General features: G+C 35.3%; 1 protein-coding gene across 1 annotated transcript in view; it reads right to left on the bottom strand.

The window, feature by feature from the left end:
- Nucleotides 1-3,255: 3,255 nt before the first annotated feature.
- Nucleotides 3,256-22,815, bottom strand: part of Arc42 (Activator-recruited cofactor subunit 42) — a 62,731-nt gene continuing 43,171 nt past the window's right edge. The window contains exons 7-9 of the mRNA XM_081752364.1: nt 21,766-21,893; nt 18,074-18,169; nt 3,256-10,335 (exon numbers count right to left, since the gene is read on the bottom strand). Of these exons, the coding sequence (XP_081608490.1) occupies nt 10,123-10,335; nt 18,074-18,169; nt 21,766-21,893 (437 nt within the window). The 3' untranslated portion in view covers nt 3,256-10,122. The remainder of the gene's footprint in view (nt 10,336-18,073; nt 18,170-21,765; nt 21,894-22,815) is intronic.

Genomic DNA, 22,815 nt, shown 5'->3' on the forward strand with positions numbered 1-22,815 from the left:
CATAGACACCCAATACTAATAGGGGTACATACTATGGTCCTAGGCTACCATACCAAATTTTTAGATTTGGCAATTTCCAAAATTTAAGGGGGGTGGTCCTATGTACCCCTGCCAAAATTTAGGGGGTGGGCCAAGGTACCCCTGCCAAAATTTAGAGGGGGTGGTCCTAGGTACCCCTAGGTCATTGACCCCGGGCAAAGGTCATTGACCTTTGACCTATGACGTCACAAAAATTTTTGCTGACTCGACGCAATATACGCCGGGGAGTACTACTGTTGGACCCTGGGCCCCCATGAACAGCAGCTGCGACAACCCATTCGATTTGTCCCATGACATTTGCTGCTTGAGTTTTTTTTTTTTTTTTTTTTTAATGTTCAACCGTATTCATATTAGTGGTATGGGACTTTTATGTGATAGAGGCAACATATCTTGGCGGCCATTTTGAATACGGTGACCGATATGAAAAATCTTTTGCTTTAACGCTTTTTAGTTTTTAAATATCTATCGAACGAGGTATCACTCGACCCATGTTTCGATTTAAGATTTTAAAGTTGGGCCCCGGGCTACACCTCGACATTACCATTCGATTTGCCCTGTTGTATTTCTTAATTAATTCTTTTTTGGCTCATTTATGTTCAATTGTTTTTGAGATATTTCCGTGGAAAAATTAAAATGCGCCACCCTATATATATATATATATATATATATATATATATATATATATAAGTATGGAGAACATAATTTTCATTTTGGACATGAGATTTCTGAGTTGAATACCCGAAACCATTTCTCATTATAACAGTGATAACTTCCTCATTTTAGGGTGTTTGAATATAAAGGATAGACATATATATATATATATATATGGTCTAGGAATTAATTCGTGCGGTTGGTACGCACACATTGAAGCTGTAGTACAAACACAAAATACATAAATACCTTAAGAAAAATATTGTTCATCGCTAGCCACCACTTTCGCCCATCTGTCAGGCAATGTACGGATTCCGTGGCGAAAGAAGTCCTCATCCTTGGAAGCGATCCAGTCAGAGACCCATGTTTCGATATCTTCTGAAGAAGTAAACCGCTGTCCAATCAAATCGTTGTTCATGCAATCGAACAAGTAGTAGTCCGAAGGAGCAACGTCTGGTGAATACGGCGGGTGGGGTAAAACTTCCCATCCGACATTTTCTAAATAGGTTTTGCGACATGTGGGCGAGCGTTATCATGTTGAACAATAAGTTTATCATGTCTGTTCTCCCATTCTGGTTGTGTTCTGGCCAGAGCTTGCTTCAAACGCATTAATTGTCGTCGATAACGTTCTCCATTCATAGTTTCACCCGGTTGCAGCAGCTCATAGTACACCACACCTTTCATATCCCACCATATGCACAGCATAACCTTTGCACAGTGAATATCTCGTTTTGGTTGTGATGGACCTGGTTCACCTGGTTTCACCCAGGCCTTTTTTCGTTTAGGATTCTCGTAATGGATCCACTTCTCATCACCCGTAATAATTCGATGCAGAAACCCCTTTCTGCTCTGTCGTTGAAGCAGCAATTCGCAAATGGTTTTTCGTCTTTCAACGTCTCTGTCTTTCAATTCATGTGGAACCCAATGTGACATCTTTTGAATCATTCCCATGGCTTTCAAGCGTTTGGAGACTGTTGTTTGATCAACGCCTAATGCTGCTGCAAGTTGTTCCTGCGTTTGACACGAATCCTGCTCGAGCAATGCTGTCAATTCTTCGTCTTGAAATTTTTTTGGCTGTCCAGCTCGCTCTTGGTCTGCCAAGCCGAAATCACCACTTCTAAAACGTGCAAACCACTTCTGACACGTTCGCTCAGCTAGAGCATGGTCACCATACACTTCCACCAAAATACGATGACTTTCAGCCGCACTTTTCTGCATGTTAAAGTAATGCAGCAGGACACCCCGCAAAAACACTTTATCAGGCACAAATTGCGCCATGTTCACTTAACTACAAACTGGTGTTGTTGACGCTTTAATCCACTGCCCTATACTACGAACGATACGCGATGACAGGGGTTTGCAACACATGTGTGGATACACGGAACTGTGGGACGCTCCGTTCGTTGCGCCATCTCTTGTCCACCCGCACGAATTAATTCCTAGACCAAATATATATATATACAGGGTGCGGCAGAACCAACTAAGCAGTTTTAAGGAGCAATAAAAAGTAAATCTGGACATATAGAGAAAAAATGTTTTTATTTTCTAAATTAGTACAATATACCATTTTACACTCATTTAATTTTGAAAATAATGTCCTCAAGATGACGGCCGTTAGCATCAATACATTGTTGTAGACGATCCCTGAAATTTCGAGCAGCTCTTGCACACATATCGCGGGGTATGGCATTCACTTCGTCAATAATCCGCTGTTTTAACTCTGGTAGGATGCAGTAGCGTAGCCAGGATGTGTGTTTGGGGAGGGGCAAGTGCTGTTATAGGTGCATATGGAAAAATTACAAACAAAAAATATATAAAAATTACAAACATCAAAGCACCAAAGTTCATTGTTGGACCTCTTTGGGGGGGCGGCCCCTCCGGGCCACCCCTTCCCTACGCCACTAGTAGGGTGTGAGGGCGGCTTTTGAAAACCTTTTTCTTCAGATATCCCCAAAGAAAGTAGTCACAAATGCTCAAATCTGGTGACTGCGGTCTGAAATGGCCAATGCAACAGAACGTTGGGGCGATTGTTGAACTACTGTTCTCACCCGCTGCACATTTTCTGTCGTTCTGATGGATCTGCGTTGGCCATGTGATTATTCTTAGTGTGCTACCAGTTTCCTCCAACTGCCGAACCCAGGACCGAATTGTGTTTGCATTAGGAACGGCATTGTTGCGTGGAATATTGAACTGTCGTCGAAAAGCTCGTTGTGTAGTGATCACAGATCTGTTGTTTTCATAATAAGCGCGAACGGCAAAACCATGATGTGCACCGGTCTAGACCATATTAGCTATTGAAATGGGGTCAACGACTGAACAAAGGCAGACCACGTGCAACTGTCTACCCCCACCACAGCTCTCGCGGTAATCGATAGAAACTGCTTAGTCGGTTCTGCCGCACCCTATATATATATATATAAGTTTCTTATTGCAAAGGAGACAATAAGAGTAATTACTCTGGAAGTAACCTCGAACTATTTCAAAAAAAGTACTTTCCAGAAACATAGTGTAAGTCCTGTGTAGAGAATCTGGTATAAAAATAAGTTGGAAATAATCTACTTATAGTTTAACAGCTAAATACGATTTATTTCTTTGATTTACATAAAAAAGACACTTGAGTTCTTTTGCAAAATAGTATATATTTACTACATGTTAGAATTAATGAAGCTTATTGCAAATAAGGGGTTTTAATATTGCTTTCTTCAAATTTCATTCATAAACATAAAGCTTACCATAATACAAAAGTAATTACACTTGCTGAGAGTAAAAATTATACAAAATTATACAGAAGTTTTACATTATTAAATTTCCAGTATTTTAAAATTATCAATAACAAAATGTTTTACCTTAACAGTGCCAATACTTTCTACAATACTTCTCAATGAGTTGTAGGCTGACTATAAAGTTCGTGCTCAGCGCCAAAATGAAAATGTTAAGTAAAAAATCCAGATATTACTTCAGAACTACTGGGACACACTGTTGCCACACTTGGTACAATTGTACCAAATTCAGCCCTTTTTGTCATTCATCGGCCCGTTGGTACCACGCTGGTACTTTCAGCCCCTTTTGTGAAAAGTTGGTACAATTCTACCAAATTCAGCACCATTTAACATATATGTCACATTTTCAAAAGTGTCAGTAAAACTTTTCATACATTTCACGTTACTTGTGTCTTGGACTCTTAAAAAATGCTGTTGAGCAATCATTCTGTGACGTTGCATCGCATAACGCTACAAACTTTGTGTGTCTATTGTGCTCCTTCGGTCGTGAAATTCGCGAGAATAAGCTGCAATAATTTACATTTTAATATTTTATAACTGTTTATACACAGAGATGATTGATTTGTTCCTTGTTTTATATATTTTTCATATATGATCATAATACCGTTTTGGTTTTTTGGTCACTTTGAAATAGAGGCGCGTTTGGTTTCCTTACAATACATACCGAATATCGTAACTGTTTTCCCTCTGAATTTACGGCCTCTGTTATAGTTCCTACGTGCGAGAAAAGTTTCATCTACTTCCACGATTGTTCGGGGTCCTCCTATTTGGGTGTTTTTAATAAGTAAATTTTAAAATTAGCACTTTTCTTGATTTGGACTCTTGGAAGAGGGGGGGGGGGGAGGTCTAGAACTTTACCTCTTTTAGTTTCGTGTTATAAAGCAATGCATTTCACTGGCTTAAAATAATAAATTCAGCCCTTTTTGTTTCAACTTGGTACTATTTTTCAGCCCACTCTAGAGCGACGACTGTGGCAACACTGCTGGGACATATACCCACGCGCATTTTTCTGGCGATTATTTGAACTACTTCCACAGTGAATACTAGATAGCCCGTTGTTCAGTGAGCAGTGTTAGGGGCATAGGCTACATCTTGACATTAATCCGAACTTTTCCATTTTTGGCACTTAGCACGGATTTTATTTTCAGTCTACAGTTAATAACAAGGGAGCAAATAACATACACACAATATAAAGGAAATCTATCAAAAAACAGTAACAAGTACAAAACATGAACATAATGTTACGAAAAGAAATAGTAAGAAATATTATCCGGGTAATTTCATGTAATACTTTGAAACGTAGACTTCGTAATTTCATGTAATACTTTGAAACGTAGACTTCGTAATTTCATGTAATACTTTGAAACGTAGACTTTGTAATTTCATGTAATACTTTGAAACATAGACTTCGTAATTTCATGTAATACTTCGAAATAAGAGTAACAACAAAGCAAAAGGCAAAAGCGTCGTAGCAAGTGAGTAAGTAGGCTTTGAGTCAAAAATTAAGACTACTTCACAAGACTATAAAATGGATTCAAATTTCAGCTTTACTTTACAAAAACTCTCTCACATGCTTACCATACTAATGCAATATAAAATTTACATATATGATATGATGTCAACATTTTCATTGCCATAAAATTATCCAAAATACATTGGGTCATCTATCCTTGAGCAACCAACGTTTCAGCATTGCAAAATATTAGCTCACATTATAGAGGATATGGATATATTACTAGCAAACAACAGTATCAGAGTAACCACTTATTACTTGTTTTATAACTATTGTTTGCTAAATTGGCACAAGCCTGAAAATGTTATAGTATGGGATTTTGGTTAGGAAGCGTCAACGACGAATTTTAAACACACAAAATATTAACAAAAAATCAATACGAATACTAAAAAGCTAAGGAGAATTTTACTTTCCCATTTTGTCGCTAAGAAAACTACATGAATAAATTTTATAATATTTTAGAATAAACAACGAAAATTGTGAACAAAAAGGTCTCAAAAAATAAAGAAAATCGTGCTTATAAACTACTATTTTTACTATATTCTGACATATGTACTTAGAGAATAGCTTAGTAGTAGTAGGACTACATTTTTTATTTTAAGTCTCCATTATTCGTATGAACAACTGAAAAGTACGCATATTATTACCAGTCCAACACTTGTCATGTGATTTGTAACTTTAAAATTAAGCGATCATCAATATCGCGAACGACGGCACATACTATTAAAGTGCAATTTCAACAATTTGTCGAGTTTTAACTTAAAATCAGGTGTAACAAAAGCGTGCACTGTAGCCAGAAGCTACAAAGGAGCTCTTGATTATGTACGTCAGATATATTATTAATATCATCGTCCTCTATGACTAAAAACATGCAGAATAAACGAATGCTAGTTAGGAAGATATAAAAATAAAAACAAAATATGTATTTGGGCTAATGTAGAATCCATAGAAACACAAATTTACAAACATTTGCTTTTCAATGCCAGATTGGCGATGGGTAAAGTAAAATACTCCAAAATGGGAGAGAAAAGTCAGGAAAATTAGCATCAGGTATCTTGTGCCAATTATAATGAATTCGTAGCGTGGTGAATTTACTTGATAAGTGAACAATTCTCACAACACAGATAACTCCATGTATGCATACATATGAGAAATTATAACCTATACCAATAAACACAAGCAAATCATATTTAGTAAATACATAAATACCAAAAGCAACCTTGAAAACAGATAACGTGCAGAACCAGGCAGCAAACAGTCATGTTTAGTAGTCAGTTGTCAATATCTATTTTACTGCATTTTATTTTTGTTTCTTGTGTATGTACTTCAAAGTTTTATGTAATCACATTCAAATTTATTTCTTATAACCAAAATACCTACATACAGTTTAGATAACTAGTAGTAAAGATACACGTACAAACACATACTTTCCATTGGTTACTAGTGGAAACATAATCAGAAACTACGAACATTCCCGTGACGATAAACAGTTTTTCACTTCAAAATACATAATTAATATCTTGGGTACCTTATTGCAGTCCAATGACAATAATACTTTTCTTATATTCGATAGTTTGTACTTTACTAGTAGAATATACTTCTTGATTGTTCTCATTTGAGCACTATCAGAGTCTCTGAATTCAGAGAGCATTGAGCATCTTTTACAAATGAAATAACTATATTCACTGTAAGGTAGTGGAGTCTCTATGCGGAATCTCTAATGTTCATCCAATATTCTTTGGAATTTTACAGCCTGTAACACTTAAAAAATAAATATTCTTGTGTGCTATTGTAATTTGATACTATAGTACAGTAGTTTTATATATATAATAAAAGAAAATATCACTCGACTATATTAAAAATAATATAAGTCCTGAATGAACTCCTTTGGTTTTTTGGCTTGGTGGCCAATACGGACGTACGCACGGGGGTCCTAGTAGTCCTGGTCACCTCAAAATCCCGACTTTTCTGTTAGTTTAGTCTAATTTCACAAATTTTAATGTAAATTATCCTCATATTAAATTTGGACTCCGTTCTCCACGAAATGAAAATGAAATAAAATCTTTCAGTTTCACATCCCACGATTATGCCGACTAGACTTAAGGAGACGGTGATGACAAAAGAATGCAATGGTGAAATGAATAATGGGAAGAAACGGGAGAACCCGGAGGAAACCCACGCACTCCACGAAATAAATTCCTGGGTGCGTCCCTGGTGACCAAGAAGTAAAAGGTCAGTTGAAATGAATTGTACTATACTTAAACACGTTACATACACACAAGTGGTATTCATAGGGTTTGAAAGTAACTAGATAGTTAGTGTTCCTCCCTTTAGTTCTAACCAGAACATCCGGGTTCGAGCTCCTAGTGACAACTTACGTGGTATTGTTGCTGAGGAAAGAGACGTTAACTGTAAAACAAGCACCCGAAATAATGAGCATATCAAAAATTGATGTTTTCTTATATAATTTCTCCTATTTAAAATTCGAAATGTAAAGGGTAATTGTAGTACAGTTTCACATGAGAAAGTCACAGTTTTGCTTATATTATAAAAATATGTACTGAAAAAACTTCTATTCATTATGAACAAAACAAACTTATAGAAAAGATATCAATCTCAACTTGCGAGTGTGTAAGATAAAGTAAACAACTACAAACAATTTTGTTTGTTAGCCATTTGGCATAATTAATCGTGATGAATAACACAACAATACAAAGTGGTGTACAGTAAATAGTAAAACGATTTGCAGCAAGATTCTTCCCCTATAAATGAAAGATTATTTTGCCACGAGGTATTACGTCACAAAGCCCAACTCTACAAAATATGGATGGACAAAATCAACCTGATTAGATCAACATATGGATCAGGTTTGAAAGATAACTTGTTTGTACTTTAATTTTAGGGATAACTGGCATGCCTGCTTTTAATTACCTCATGTAGTCACACGCATGACTTAACTTCTTATAATATTTGCGGTAATTAGAAGTGATCTTACCATAAAGTGTATAGCATTCTTCTATATAAATATCTGTTCCAAAGAATAATATATAATACTTAATGACCAAAGCGAGTACGAAAGCATTTTCTGAGATTTCCCGTGAGCTACCTCATTTTCCAGAAAATTAACTGGAGTTAAATTCCATTCAAAATGAATTTTGAATTCTCCAGAAACACACTGTTGATGATATCTCGTCATAAATTGTATATTATCCTTAAATTATTAAGAGTCATTTAGTATCAATTCCTATAAAGTATAGAATTGACTATCAATATAAAATCCCCGAAAAAGCTTAAAGAAGGGGAAAAAATGAAATGAAATTATTTTAAATCTTTTAGTTTAACGTCCCACGATTATGCCCTTTAGGTTAAGGGAGACGATGATTAATGCAAGTGAACGATGATGGAAGAATCGGTGGAATGAGCAAGTGGGAGAAAACCGAAGTACCTTGAGAAAACCCACGGACACGATGTTGTCCACCACAAACTTACTTGGCCGCGAATTGAACCAGGGACCCCATGCACCAGAGGCAGGCACTCTACCACTGAGCCTACGGTTAAGTAAGCAAGAGTTAAAGAACGTTACTACGTTTCCTACCACTGTTCAATTTCTACAAACTCTACGCTTGCTGCCAAAAGAACAAATACTGTTTGCTTCTGATTCTGCCACGTAACTCGTGATCAAACGAATACATAGCACAATTTGGCAATATACACACTTTCAACGATATCCGCGTGAAATGAATTAACGTTTATTATTTTTTTTTTCTATTAAAACTGATGTGGACTCACACTCGAAGTGCGATATTTCCCATGTTTGTTTTTTCGCTGCGAGGTTTTACACAACTATTTCCATATCCTTTCTTATGGCTCACAAATGTAGGTATGCAGTTTATGACTTTGAAATTGTTGGATACTTAGCTCTCCACACTATACGAAAAGTCAGGAAAACAAATATTAATTCAGTTTACAAACACTATTGAGCTCATTTTGTAAAGTTTTGATGTTCTTCATTTCCCTTCAAATTATTCACTATCTTTCAAATAAATAAATAAATAAAATAAAATAAAAAAAACGAAGACCGTCAATCCTTTCGACAGGTGTGGCAATCAATCGTTCCGTTGAGGACAGGTGTGGTATATAAACACAACAATGACGGAGAGGATTAGTGTGGTTTATAAGCCTAATTTGTATTTAATTTGCAAATTAGGCATTCAATAATCAATCATATGGTCAGATGGCTTTTACGGTGTCATTTTTTTCCTTCTTTGTAGAAAATTAGATAACCATTCGTAAAGGGTTAATACTAGTAGTTTTTTTCCACGACTCTCGCATTATTACTCTATTCATATTAACTTGCTTCCTTTCCTCCTTTCATTACCGAGTTTATATACTCAAATTTTCTGGAAGTGAGCAATATACAGCTATACAGCCAACTATTCATGTATAAAATATGTACAAACTATCCATGTTCATATATAAAAATATTTCGACACATTTTCGTTGGGTAGTAGCCAGTACAAATATATTTCTTTCCATACTAGTTATTTTATTAATATTTCGAACGAAAGAGTCAACATGAATGCACTGTTCTGTAGTATATATTTACTTGTTCTGCAATTATATATATGTTAATAATTACTGAGTAAACGGTAAAATGAGTTAAGACTTCTTTTCAATGCTGAGTTTGAGCGAGATTTTTTTACTTTTGAATTTCTTACTAGAAAGTGAATTTACTCAACCTTGCTACTAGTAAAGATGATTCTCGACATAATTTTCAAACGATTCTAACTATAGTAAGATTTTCATTGAATGTTTGTCTTACAAAAATACAAAAGCCTCCTGCAGAACCTTACAGAGAAAACAAGTTTTCTTTGTTTTTTTATCTTGCATCTTCAGCGGTGTTACCTATAAAAAAAAGTACTAACATTTGAAAGACAGATGTTAACACATTGTTTCTTTCAATACTACGAAAACAATACTGCAATAGCATACCATTTGACTATCTCCACATGGAACCTCAACATTAATGCTATACATATATACTGGAAGTGAAGAACAATGTTATGCACCATTACCTTACTAAATAATCTCTAATTTCCATACAAAAGTATAAAAAATGGATATCAAAGAAGTAAGTTTTTAATTAAGCGCATATTCTTTAATTAGATTGCCTGCAATGACCAGTCTTTGAATCTCAGAAGTTCCTTCGTAGATCTCAGTAATCCTCGCGTCTCTGTAGTGTCTTTCAGCTGGCATATCTGATACATAGCCCATACCTCCAAGGATCTGCACGCACTGATGGGAGCAAAATGTAGCTGCTTCTGACGCTGCCAGTTTTGCCATAGCGGCTTCCTAGAAAGAAAAAAAATGTTTTTTTCTTCTTCTTTTCTTTTTCTATCTGGATAAGTTATATGAAATCCTACTATAAAAGAAAGTGCAAGTAAATGGTTTAATGCCGTGGTTCTCCAACTTTTCGGTAACGTAGATTTCTGCTATAGCTAAATTATTTATGGATCCCTTTTAATAGACGGCTGAAAATAAACATATATGTGCAGATATATATGCAGGTAAAATTTCAATTGTTATTATTTGAAATAATTTGAGGACAAGTGCAATTGACTCATAATTATATATATCAAGCAAATAGAGAAGAGAATAAAATAAAAAATAAAGAATAGTTTTGTTTAAAGTAAACCCGCAAATGCCAAGTAAAATAAAACTGCAAGGTGGCATTTCTAGTTCCTAATGAAATAAATAAAAAAATCATCTTTTTCTTCTTCTTAATAATAATAATAATAATAATGATAATAATAGCGACAATACAGCTCAATCAAATGGAATTATTTTTATTTTCCTTTTTAGTTTAACATCTATGATAACGCCCTTAAGGCTAAAAGAAACAGATGATTAATGAAAGTGAATGATTGTGAAATTAAAATTTTTATGCTGTCCTACCAGGAACTGAACCCAGAACCATATGCACCAGACCAAAGGACAATACAGATCAAAAGTTCTTGTCTGAATTACAGTCCTCAGATAGAATGCTTTACAAATCAGCTGTATTATCACTCGTAAATTATGAAATACTGCAAACACTCGCTCATGTATGTCCAAGTTAGCAAATGATCTGTATCAATAAAAGGATTCTTTCTTATATTTTGAAAAACTAAACACAACAACACATTGAGTAAGGCTACGTGATAGTCTATGTGATAATATATATAAAAAACAGTACGTGATTCTGTTTTTATATATATATATATTATCACACAACCTTGCTTAGTATTGTTTAGTTTGACAATAAGGAAACAAGGTTTCATAGAATAGTTATACGTAGCTGATCAATAAAGATTGATCATCAGTGTTTATGAGGTGAATACAACAGCAAGGCACAGAAAATGAAACACGTCTGTGTAGTGACGAATAGATCGAGCAAGTTTGAAAGCCATGACATCAGGAATGCGACCTTGGCAGCCGTTCAAGCACACGTAGTTTCAGTTTCACATAAGGCAACATGGAAGTGACGCGTGAAGAACACTACAGAAATTCTGTTGACTACCTTTCAAAGATCAACGTTCCGTGTGTACCCCATCCTCCATATAGCCATAATTTAGCCTCTTGTGATTTCTTTCTTTTTCCAACTTTGAAGAAACACGTCCGGGGACAGCGTTTCGCATCTTTAGGGACAGTGGTGAAAGCTGCGGAGGCGATTTTGAAGAATCTGTCCAAAAGTGACTTCCAGCATGTCTTTGAGGACTTGCAAAAACGTTGGGACAAGTGCATTGCAGGTAATGGGAACTATTTTGAAAATAGACCATCAACATTTGGAGGATTAATTATGTTTTATTCATTTAGGACCATTTTTTATTGATCAGTATTTTGAAAATATTTGGATGTGATCATAATATTAAAACGACGTTCGAAATTATTATCTAATTGAAAATTTATTAGCTATAGTGGTGAGTACTGTTTCTCTCTAACCCATTTTTGGAGTTTAAGTGATAATATCACACTATTTTTAGGAATTAAACTGAAATTTCCAATTGTCTAATACTCTGAAAAAAGCGAGTATAACAATCACTAGTACCTTTTACTACACAGTAAAAACTAAAAACAAATCACCTTTTTGTTCGGAGAGGGGAGTGGCAATAAACAGATACACAATACTTAATGATACGGTGGATGGAAAAGTACATTTTTGTACATCAACTACAGAAATTATTTACAAGCCATTTTATACTAGTATTTAAATGGAATTAAAAATGCGTTGCTAGCCCCTTGATTGAACCCGCAGACCTGACTCTGAGAACCATTGGTTTAATATGTCTCAGAAGAAATTATGAAACAGGCTATGCTACAAGTCACGATCTGAATCTTTTGTTTTGATAACCTTTTTAAGCGCATGAATATATATATATATATATATATATATATCAGTGACAGATCAGGGCTATATGGCGTGTGACGAAATGTTTTGAAGGACACTGTAGTTACCATAGACCTTCATATTCTCAATTAGTACTCGTGGGCGAGTATTTTGTTTTGCAGAACGGAGGCTTGTCAGGGTTCTGACTCCCTCTGCAGTCTCAAAATATCGATGAACAGTTGAATTGCAATGTCTGTCAGTGATGGTTGGCTGAATTTCATTTGGTTGAACTCAATAAATATACTAATATTGTATTCTAAAGAAAACCATAATGTGTAAAAATGAATTTTAGATCGGTCATTTCCATAGACTTCAGTAAACGTAGTATATGAAGACAAAACTGTATCGAAATATACGCTGACAAAACTGAATCAAATTATACATTAATATAAGACAAAACCACTAATAGCTTTCTATATATTGTATAAGGCAAATTAGGTAAACTTTCGTTTGGTTATGATCTACGACATTTTTTAACCCAATGTAAGCGTGAATGTATAACATACTAACATAGCTTTTGTGGTGATAACTACAGTTCAACTTCAGCCCTGTCGCCCAGATATAGAACCAAAAACTCTTAAATGACCGAATAGTCAATATGAAACATAATTAGGGAGTATATCTTTCCGAGATACGACGTTCTGAACCAAATTAAATCTCCTTTCAAAGGTAAATGAATACTACAAAATTTTATTACGAAATTTGACCGACTAGTACAATCTACTATAATTCTTTCTAGATAAATTGATACATAATCAAAACAAACTTCTCTTTTCCACTGCAGACGGAAAAAGCAACTTGCTAATTTTGACAGAGGGGGAAAGATACAATATCGTTTAAAATTAAAATTTTTACTCCAATTCACTTGCACCTGATGTTGAGAAGGTACTGCTGTTTTTTTTTTAGCCACTACTAGCAGAATATCCGTTCATCGCACGGGGAGAATATGTTTCATTTTTGTAATAAAGAACTGAGTTTGGATTTAAATGGCATCGGAAGTATCACTGTTCACCTCAGCGACCCCGAAAACCATGGATTCGACATTAATATTGGTCATTCTCGATCATTTATATATATATATATATATATATATATATATATATATATATATATATATATATATATATATGCAAGGGCGCCGATTTCCTTGTAAATTTGGGGAGGCCCATTCAGATGCAGAAGGTATATACATATATATGAGGATTTTAAGGCAACTTGCATTCAAATTATGCTAAATATTGTATATTCATAAATACAATAGGGGGACCACAGGAGCTTTGGGGGGCGCCCCCCCCCTCCAAGGAGACGTGGCAATGATCATGGAGCTATAAAGATGGAACAAACGCCACTCGCAAACTTTTACACAACTGAACACAAACAAATGCGTGCCTAATTGCTGCACCAAGCATAATTTTTGAGATCTAGCATGAAACACATCCAAACATTTAATTTTTCCCCGGCTACAACCATCGTCACGCACGTCCTTTCTTCGCGTGTTAACCATGTCCTCACTATTTTCTTTATGTAACATCAGTCATGATTCTTTTTGCAATAGTTTGTTCACATGTAGCATAAGCAGCAATTTTTAGCAGTTTGCCCTCCTGAGATATTACGCCCCAAAAATGGCATCAAAATCACAAACTTCAACTTTCGGACCCCCATTAATCTATGGTCCCAGCAATATCATAGCTGTGGATATTTCTGCAGACTCTTTACATGTATATTCAACACAATATACAATAGTATTCAACACAAAACTTATGAACCCCTTCCCCCACTTTATGCCATTCCAAAATACAACCTCTTTAAAAGTGTAATTTTCTGTACTTTTTCTGGTGATTTCATGTATTGCTTTGCAACCCTGCATATTTATTTAGACACAAAAGTTTATATTATCCGTGTACCTAAGTCTCTCTTGTAAACATTCGTTTTTGTTTGGTGTTCGTCTGATTCGTACGCCCTGAGCAACTGTAATTTTTGTAAACACTTGCAAATGCAGAAATTGGTACTCCACCGTCAACAAAGATGGCCGCCATTTAGGTACACTTGCACATACGAAAATGTGAATGATGTTCTTGACCTTCTCATACACAAGGTTCATCACACTCAAATTTTTATAATTTTCGGAGATGGTCGAGCAACCACCTCTGCACCACTTCGTATGGATTGGCCCATATATATATCCCCCTCCCCCATGTTGCGGGGCTGAATTTGGATTTAAACGGCATTGGAAGTTTCACTCTTCATCTCAGTGCCCTGAAAACTATGGATTCGACTAATATCGGTCATTTTCGATCACTTTTAAATATTTCCCCCTCCTCCTCCCCTAAGTTGCACCGTCAAAGTGAAATGATAAAAGCTATCCCACGCCCGAACCTCCTCTATGTGGGAAATTTGATTGAGATCGGTCGCGTGGTTCAAGAGGTACGAAGTCACAAACTTAAAATCGAACAATTAGCACTTTCAATTTTTGTCTTTCAAGGAAGTATTGATTAGCATTTATGTACTAACGTTTGACTTTGGCAGTATTTTCTAAATTGATTTTCTAGAAATAAGAAGTCATTTGTTATTAAGTTAATTTTCATGATTATTTCACTTGAGAATCCGAATAGGTTGTGAATAAAACAAATTTTGTGGAAATTCTATTTTTTTCTTCCTTTTTAATGGAAGACTATCTGTCTATAAGAGAGCCATGCGAGATTTGAAACCCATTTCAAGTTCCGCCGTTATCATGTTAGTGCTCTGATACTTTAATTATACAGATTGCAGGATCTATTTGCTCTTGGTTTACATATTAATATGAATTATTGAGTGAACACAATATTCAATTTCCAACCTTGTACTCATTTGTAATTCCAGCATCATTTCACAAACCGACTACCCGACCGAGAGTTAATTTAAACTTACAATTATATTAACAGTGTGTTATCTCACCACTACAGATAAATATAAAGTGTTTTAAAATATGTAGAGCTGTTATGCAAGTTACAGTTAATTCTTTAGATCTTCATGTAAGGGGTTGATGTGGAAAACAGGAACGATAAAATTCACTTTTATCAGATCATGTCTGTGAATGTGGTGGAGAGAAAACTTGTTTTGATCTCCCACTAGTTTGTTTGGAATGCAATAAAGTGTATTCGTACTAATACTGTGCATTGTAGAAGGGAGCACTTCTTTCTTTTCTTTTCTTTTCTTTTTTTCTTTATCATTAAAATTTGTCATCCTCTTGCCCCATATTAATTCCAACCCAAACTAACCAAGTATTTCTCCATCTTTAAAATCAGATTTTCTAAACGAAAGTTAACCTGAAAGATCCTTTTTAAATAGGAGAATGAGATAAATTCACTCCCGCTCCATTGGATGATTGGAACCCCGAGCAACGTATATATATATAAACAAAAAACATAATGTTGTATCAAAATCTGTTGAGTTTTAATAAGCGTAAGCGGGTATAAAAAGTCGTTTTCACCAAGGTCCGAAAAGAGTATTTCAAATTCCGAAAAACCACTAAAGTACATTAGACAACAAAGACCATCGTGCAGTACAACATAAGTGTAATGTTAGCTATACTGGTAGTTTCACATCGATTGGAGAAGAAAGGATTTTGGCACCAGTCTGTGCTGACTGCAGTGCGACAGTCTTTTGTTTAAAAATGGCAGTACATCAAAAAGCGAAGTGTATGTTGTGGTATTATGAAACAAAATCACATCGATTGTTTCCCAATATGTACTTTGTTACGAAATACTGTCAAATCATCCGACGAAACATTCCTATCTTAAATGTCAGTTTGAAACCAAGCGTGATGATCTGAATCACAACATATGGAATATTTTGAGAGAAAACTGTCCGATTTGTCAGCACGGAAAAAACAAGTGCATCCTCATTTTCAGGATTTAACTTGCAGGCTGCGTAGATATCGTATGATATTAGTTTAAGAATAACTAAGGCAGGAAAAGCTCAGATGATCAGAGTATCATTAACATTACCATAGACCAGGTAAGGTTAGAATAATGTTAGGAATCAAGATATAAAACATCTTGAAATGATTCCACCGTTCAGGAACATCGTATCACGAAAAATTTCGGATTTGTCTTCAAATGTTAGGGAGCAGTTAGTTGACAAAATTCGGGACAGTAAATATTTTTCTATACCGACATCACTAATATGGCTAATCATAAAATTTATAGATAGGGAAGCAGTGAAAGAAGAGTTCCAGTTTTGTGAATCACCACCTGCTCGAAGGACACCAAATTATATATATTGAAAATCAGATCAATTTATGAAAACGAATAACACAGAATGAAAAAATAATGTTAATGTTTGTTCCGATAGAGCACGTTTAAGACTGGGAAACAAATTGGTGGTGTTGCCAAAATTAAAGTAATTGTTTCAGAGATAAAATCTGTGGATTGTAACATCCATCGGGAGGATTTACTGGCTAAGATGATAATTCAGAGGTTCCAGATAAGAGAAGCCTTGGGCTAGAAGGAAGTTCTTGGACCAGAACATTAAGACAAGACAATGCTTTATCCGAAGGTACATATTCCTTTCTTTCAATCCACATTTATTACCTTTTTCGTACAAGGAATTGGCATCGAAGTTTCGCGATAGTATTTATCAAGAACTTGAGAATACGACAGTTCAGTCGTATTCTTGTGTGATTCCAAAGCATGAGCGTTTGTGCCCTATTATACAGGCTGGACATAAAGTCTCTCCCTGACAACAAACATTAATAACAAGGAAACAAAGAATGATAGAAGAATGTGGTCTGAAAACATCGCTTGTATAATACTTCAAGATTTTGGCACCAGTCTGTGTTCACTGCAGCGCGACAGTCTTTTGTTTAAAAATGGCAGCACATCAGAAAGCGAAGTGTATGTTGTGGTATTATGAAACAAAATCCTTCATCACAGTTCAACGAACATTCAGGAGAGAGTATGAACGGCAGCCATCAAATGTTAGGAGCATAAAGGAATGGTATTGCAAGTTTATTGCAACAGAAAGTATTTTAAATCGTGATAGAAGCGGCAGACAGAGTGCTAGTGGGGAATGTGTGGTTGTTTGTGTTGCTTTAACCCAGACATAACTTCCCTTGACTTCTTCCTGTAGGGTTATGTTAAAGACAGGGTTTACAGAACACCTGTCCGTGATATTGCAACACTCAAAAACAGAATAAAGGTCGCAACAGACACAGTGACTCCTGAAATGCTGAGTAACACATGGATGGAAATTGAATATCGCATGGATGTCTTGAGGGCAACTAGTGGAACAAATGCGAAAATTCTCTAAATCAGGTAAAAACCTTTTTGAGTTTTCCTATTATTTGTCGCAAAGCGTATGAGTCTATCATTCTTAGTTTTCTTGTAATTAATGTTTGTTTTTAGAGAGAGACTTTATGTCCATCCTGTATAGTATGTTTCCATGGGGATTCTTCTGTCCCGTTCCTTTTCTCCACAAATTCTTTCCCCATACACTTCCATTATCAACCGTCTCTTTTATCCTACACGGCATGAATGTAGGGCGTTGAATTAAGGATTTAATTAATATAATTTTAACAAGCATACTGCAAATGCCGTAAAATTTCAAGCGATTCAGCTTACGGGTTTATGCCAAATCCCGACAATTATTCTATAAAATATAAATTTAGGTTCAAAATTTACCAACCTTTGTAAACGGTTTCCCTTGATCCTTTAAGACAGCAGCTCTCCACGTTAGCAGTCTTGAACTCTCTACTCTCAGGGCCATATCAGCTATTTTTTGCTAGAAGGATATAAACAGCAATATAGAATAATGTTTCAATTAAAAGTGTACAATATTGATGATGGTGTTAGTTTTCCTGTTTTAACTTATAGAAGTTAAGTGATTTTGTCGATGTTGCCGATACGTGGCTCAAAAAGATGAACCCAAATCTTGTAAGTCTATATTTCCCAAATGAACTAATCAACGTTTGAAAGAGGGGATTCTAAACGTTCAAATATCACTGCAAAGATCGCTTAACGCACTACAATACAGTAGTGTCAGTTAAGAGCAAAATGGCTACTATGCAGCACAAAGGTCTTTTTTCTTTCTTTCTTTTTTTTTTTCGTTCGTTGAATTATATATATATATAAGCAACTGGTGTGGAGGCTCATTTCGTCTTTGTTTCAGTACTCAGCCTCCAACGAGAAAGACCGTTTGTCTTTGTATTACTAATTTGTTCTGCATTCAGTCGCCGACCAGAGTGTCTACTAAAATTTCAAAATTATATTTAGTTACTTTTTCGTGACCTTTTCTTTACCAAACCACAAAATTTCGTAACATTCTCAAGAGCGAATTTGGGTGCGAATTAGACCGAATTTTCATACATGCGATAGAAGCGTGCTTTGCTTGCGATTTGGTAGCATCTAAAGCCAACCATAGGCATTTCTGGTGGTGAATTTTGACTTTTTATAGAAAAACGTTTTCCAGTTTGTACTTATATTTGTAGATTTAAAAAAAAAATCGTGACCTAAAAGCTAAATTTCGTGACTTTTTCTTGACTTTCATGACGTTTTCTAATTTCATGATTTTTCGTAATTTTCGTGACTGATAGACAACCCTGCCAACTCACTTTTAAGGTTTAGGATTTTGATTTCTGGGCTTTCAGCATCTATGGCAATGGTAGCCCGTCATGTATAAAGAATGACGTCCTCGGCGATCACACTATCCAAGAAAGGGAAGGGAAGAAAGGAAGCGGCCTGGGACCTGTATGTTAGGTACCATCTCGGCATTTGCCCGGTGTAAATGAAGAAAACCCGGAAATCCTTAATGAGGATCCTGAACTGAAAAAGATTTTACACTTTTTTAACCGAATATCCCCACCGGGAATCGAACCCAAGACCACTCGCACCAAAGGCAAGAACGTTCGTGACTACGATACGCGGGGCCACACGACTCACTTTATCTTTTGTCTTACCGCAAGTTAGAAGTTAAAGGAAGAACTTGGTTACCCCGTTCTATTTTTCAGATAACATGTAAAAAATGTAACTTTTTGTCTAAATGTGTCTTGTTTCCTATTACTATACTTACATAACGACAAATACAAAATCATTACAGCACTGTAAAAGGATTGGAACGGGATACCGTAAATTCTGCTGGAATGGAAACTTCATGCATTTTGAAAAATAACCTAACCTAATCTTAGTTCTCATAGCCTATCCTAACCATAGTTGGAAAAGTTAATAAAAGATTCAACAGCATAAAATTTTAAAAAATCCGTAGGGAAAAAATAATTTATTAAATTAAAAATTCTGTCAGAAAATAATTAACTTTAAAATTAATAAACTGAAATTAAAAATGACAATTTTCACAAATAGGCAGTGAGAAGTCATGAGCTGTGAAAAGTCTATGTTAAATTTAATGTATAAAATTAAAGTAATAAGAAAATTCATCGGTTATTATGAAAAGTTCCTATACTAAATCAAAACTGATAATTACTAAAAATTAAGTTAAAATTGAGAAAAAGTCCATATAATTACGTATTGTTATTTATATATATTTTTTGTATCTGTTAGTTTTACAAGAAACATATATATATATATGTCAAATAAAATATAGGCCATTTTCAGGAACAAAAACAGATTTCACAAAGTCATTTCTCGTAGTCACAACAACAGCCAACCAGGAGCCAGCATCCATTAGCCAATCAGAAGCCAGCATTAACCCTCAGCCAATCACACCGATCCCAGTCATAGCTCTGCCCTTAAGTAGTCACCACCGTTTCTTCATTACAATCCTTGAAGATAAATGCGATGTCTGCATTCGAAACGTCCGATGTCAATACTTTCAGCCGGCTGACAGCCCGAGAAAACTTACTAAAATATGTCAAAGTCATACTTAATATAAAGTAAATGTAATAATATTCAATAACGGTAACTTCATCGATACAAAGTGCAACAGTTTATAGGTCTCATTCCAAACAGCTTTCGCAAAATAAGACGACCGCAACATACCTGAAAAAATGCACCAAGTAATTATATCTGCTATGCTGGCTATCGTAAAGTAAAACGCTAATTCTGCGTTGCGTTGATGCAAACGCCTACGGAATGAGACCCTATGACCCACACTTCAAAGCAAGTTCGGGCAATTTTGGGAAAAAGAGCCTGCTTAATGTAATGGAATGACCCGAACTTTTTAAAAATAATCCCCTAAAAAGTTTTTGTAGAGTATACATTTCACATGATTTTCGAGAAAAAAAAGTTTTAATCGTTACGAATTTTTAACGGTTATCATTGAATTGAATCTCTGCTATATTGCATTGAATAAATAAAAAATTAAACCTCTTAACGGATTAACAGGTTTTTCCGAATCTTTTTACGGATTAATTAAAAGCCTGATCATAACTCCACACTACTGTTCCAATACTTTTTTTAACGTTTCTATTCTCATTTCAGCTGTTGCACGTTACAGTGATTTTCCTCGATTCTGTGTATATAATCCATTATACACTAACAATATTTCGTAATTATCCAAAAATAATTCGTGGTCTATTAACATGGGTAACTGACTTACTCTATAATGTATTTAATGATCTAAACTAAACAATAGTTAGTATATTAATAACTATAACCATGTTAAGGTGTTAGATTCTTATTTAAAAAAAAGAAAGAAAGAAAAAAATAAACAAACAGATGAAACACTTTTCCTTTTAAATACTCATTACATTTTTTAGAGAAACAGGCGTTGGAGTAACTTACTTAGCCCGCTTGGTGAATGATGGCTTAATAAACTCATGAATGAATAAAGCTGCATAGTAGCCATTTCGTTTAGAACTGGCGCTGCTACAGGATGTGCGGCAAAAGAGTTCTATAGCACTCATGTTTTAATAGTTAGGAGGTTTCCCTCTCAAATATTTTGCAGCTCATGTAACGTATGATTCAATACATAAAGACGAACGAAACTAAATCCATTTTTTTTATTCCGCTGTATAATGATAATGTTATATATATATATTAAATAGTTTAAAGGTATTTCAGTTTCCTCACAAAAACATGAAGAAATTATTATTTTACACACACACAAACATGAACAAGAGATTTGTGTTACGACTGCACGAATTCCCTGATGTAAAGATCGAGAAACCGTATTTTCAATGCAATTCCTTTACTTGATTATTTAAGGGATTAATACCTAGTTTTCAACGTCAAAGTAATAAGCGACGTGGACCTACAGTTTAACGTGGAATCCGCACAAGTACCTATACCGAAAAAAAAAACAAAAAAAAACCGTGGCTCCCACAAGGACAGGTGAGAACACTTCACAAATTAAATACGAGAGCAACAGGAAAGCTTTTTTTCTTTTTCTTTTTTAACTAATTGCATTAATATGTAAAGTTTTACCTGAATTGTCTGCAGCTTTAAAATTGGAGCACCAAATGCAGTTCTCTTTGAAGCATAATCCATGGCGCAATCTAAAGATGCTTGTGCAATACCAAGTGCTTGAGAGGCAATGCCTATTCTTCCGGCATCTACAAAGAAAGAGAAAGGAAACAACTTTGATTTTCAACACTTTACCCCAAAATGAATGTGAAAAGAAAGAAAATTCAACACAAATATCTGTATCGTAAGTCATTTATTTTTATTTAAGAAGGAGAATACGTGGTAGACTTTCTGACAATGTAAGAAGTCAGCAACTAATTAATCTACTCTTCGATTCCAATTGATTCAATGAATGAATGAGTGGGGGTTAATGGGGACATCAGCATCGAGGCTACATCCTTTGGAACTACTGGAGAAAGAACTGGCCATCTTCCCTTGCCCTACTACCATACTACGGTTCTACTAACTACATAAGGAAGAGGGATAAGTGGAACAGTATCAGTAGAGGATAGTACCTGCCTTCAACCAAGACAAGAAAGAATACACGAGAAAGTATGAACAATTCTTTGAACTGAAATATTGTTATATTTCTGTATTACCCGCTTCGCTGAATTAAAATAAGAAAAACTAGTAATATGTTCCATTAATCAGTCACTCTCTACTATTTCTGAAACTTATTTTGGGCTGAATTTGGATTTAAATGACATCGGAAGTGTCACTGTTCGTCTGAGCCACCTCGAAAACACTCATATCGGTCATTTTTGATAATATATATACAGGGTGTCCGAGAAGTCATTCCCTGACTACAGAAATTGATAATTCAGGCTAGAAATAAGATAGAAATATGAAACTGGTGTTGAATTGTTTACAAACTATAAAAGTTTTGGTCACATCAGTACACTTCCACATGAGCACCCTTGGTAGCACGTAGCACATCTAGGCGATATTCGATTTCCATCCACACATTAGCCAACATCACTGGAGGGATCGATGCAACGACTGTGGTTATTCGTTGCTGCAGGGTTTCAAGATCTGGTACACGTGTTCGGTAGACCTCATCCTTGACATAAC

This window comes from Thermobia domestica, chromosome 3, assembly GCF_964235325.1.
Source record: "Thermobia domestica chromosome 3, izTheDome1.hap1.1, whole genome shotgun sequence".
In the NCBI taxonomy this organism is placed as follows: domain Eukaryota; kingdom Metazoa; phylum Arthropoda; class Insecta; order Zygentoma; family Lepismatidae; genus Thermobia; species Thermobia domestica.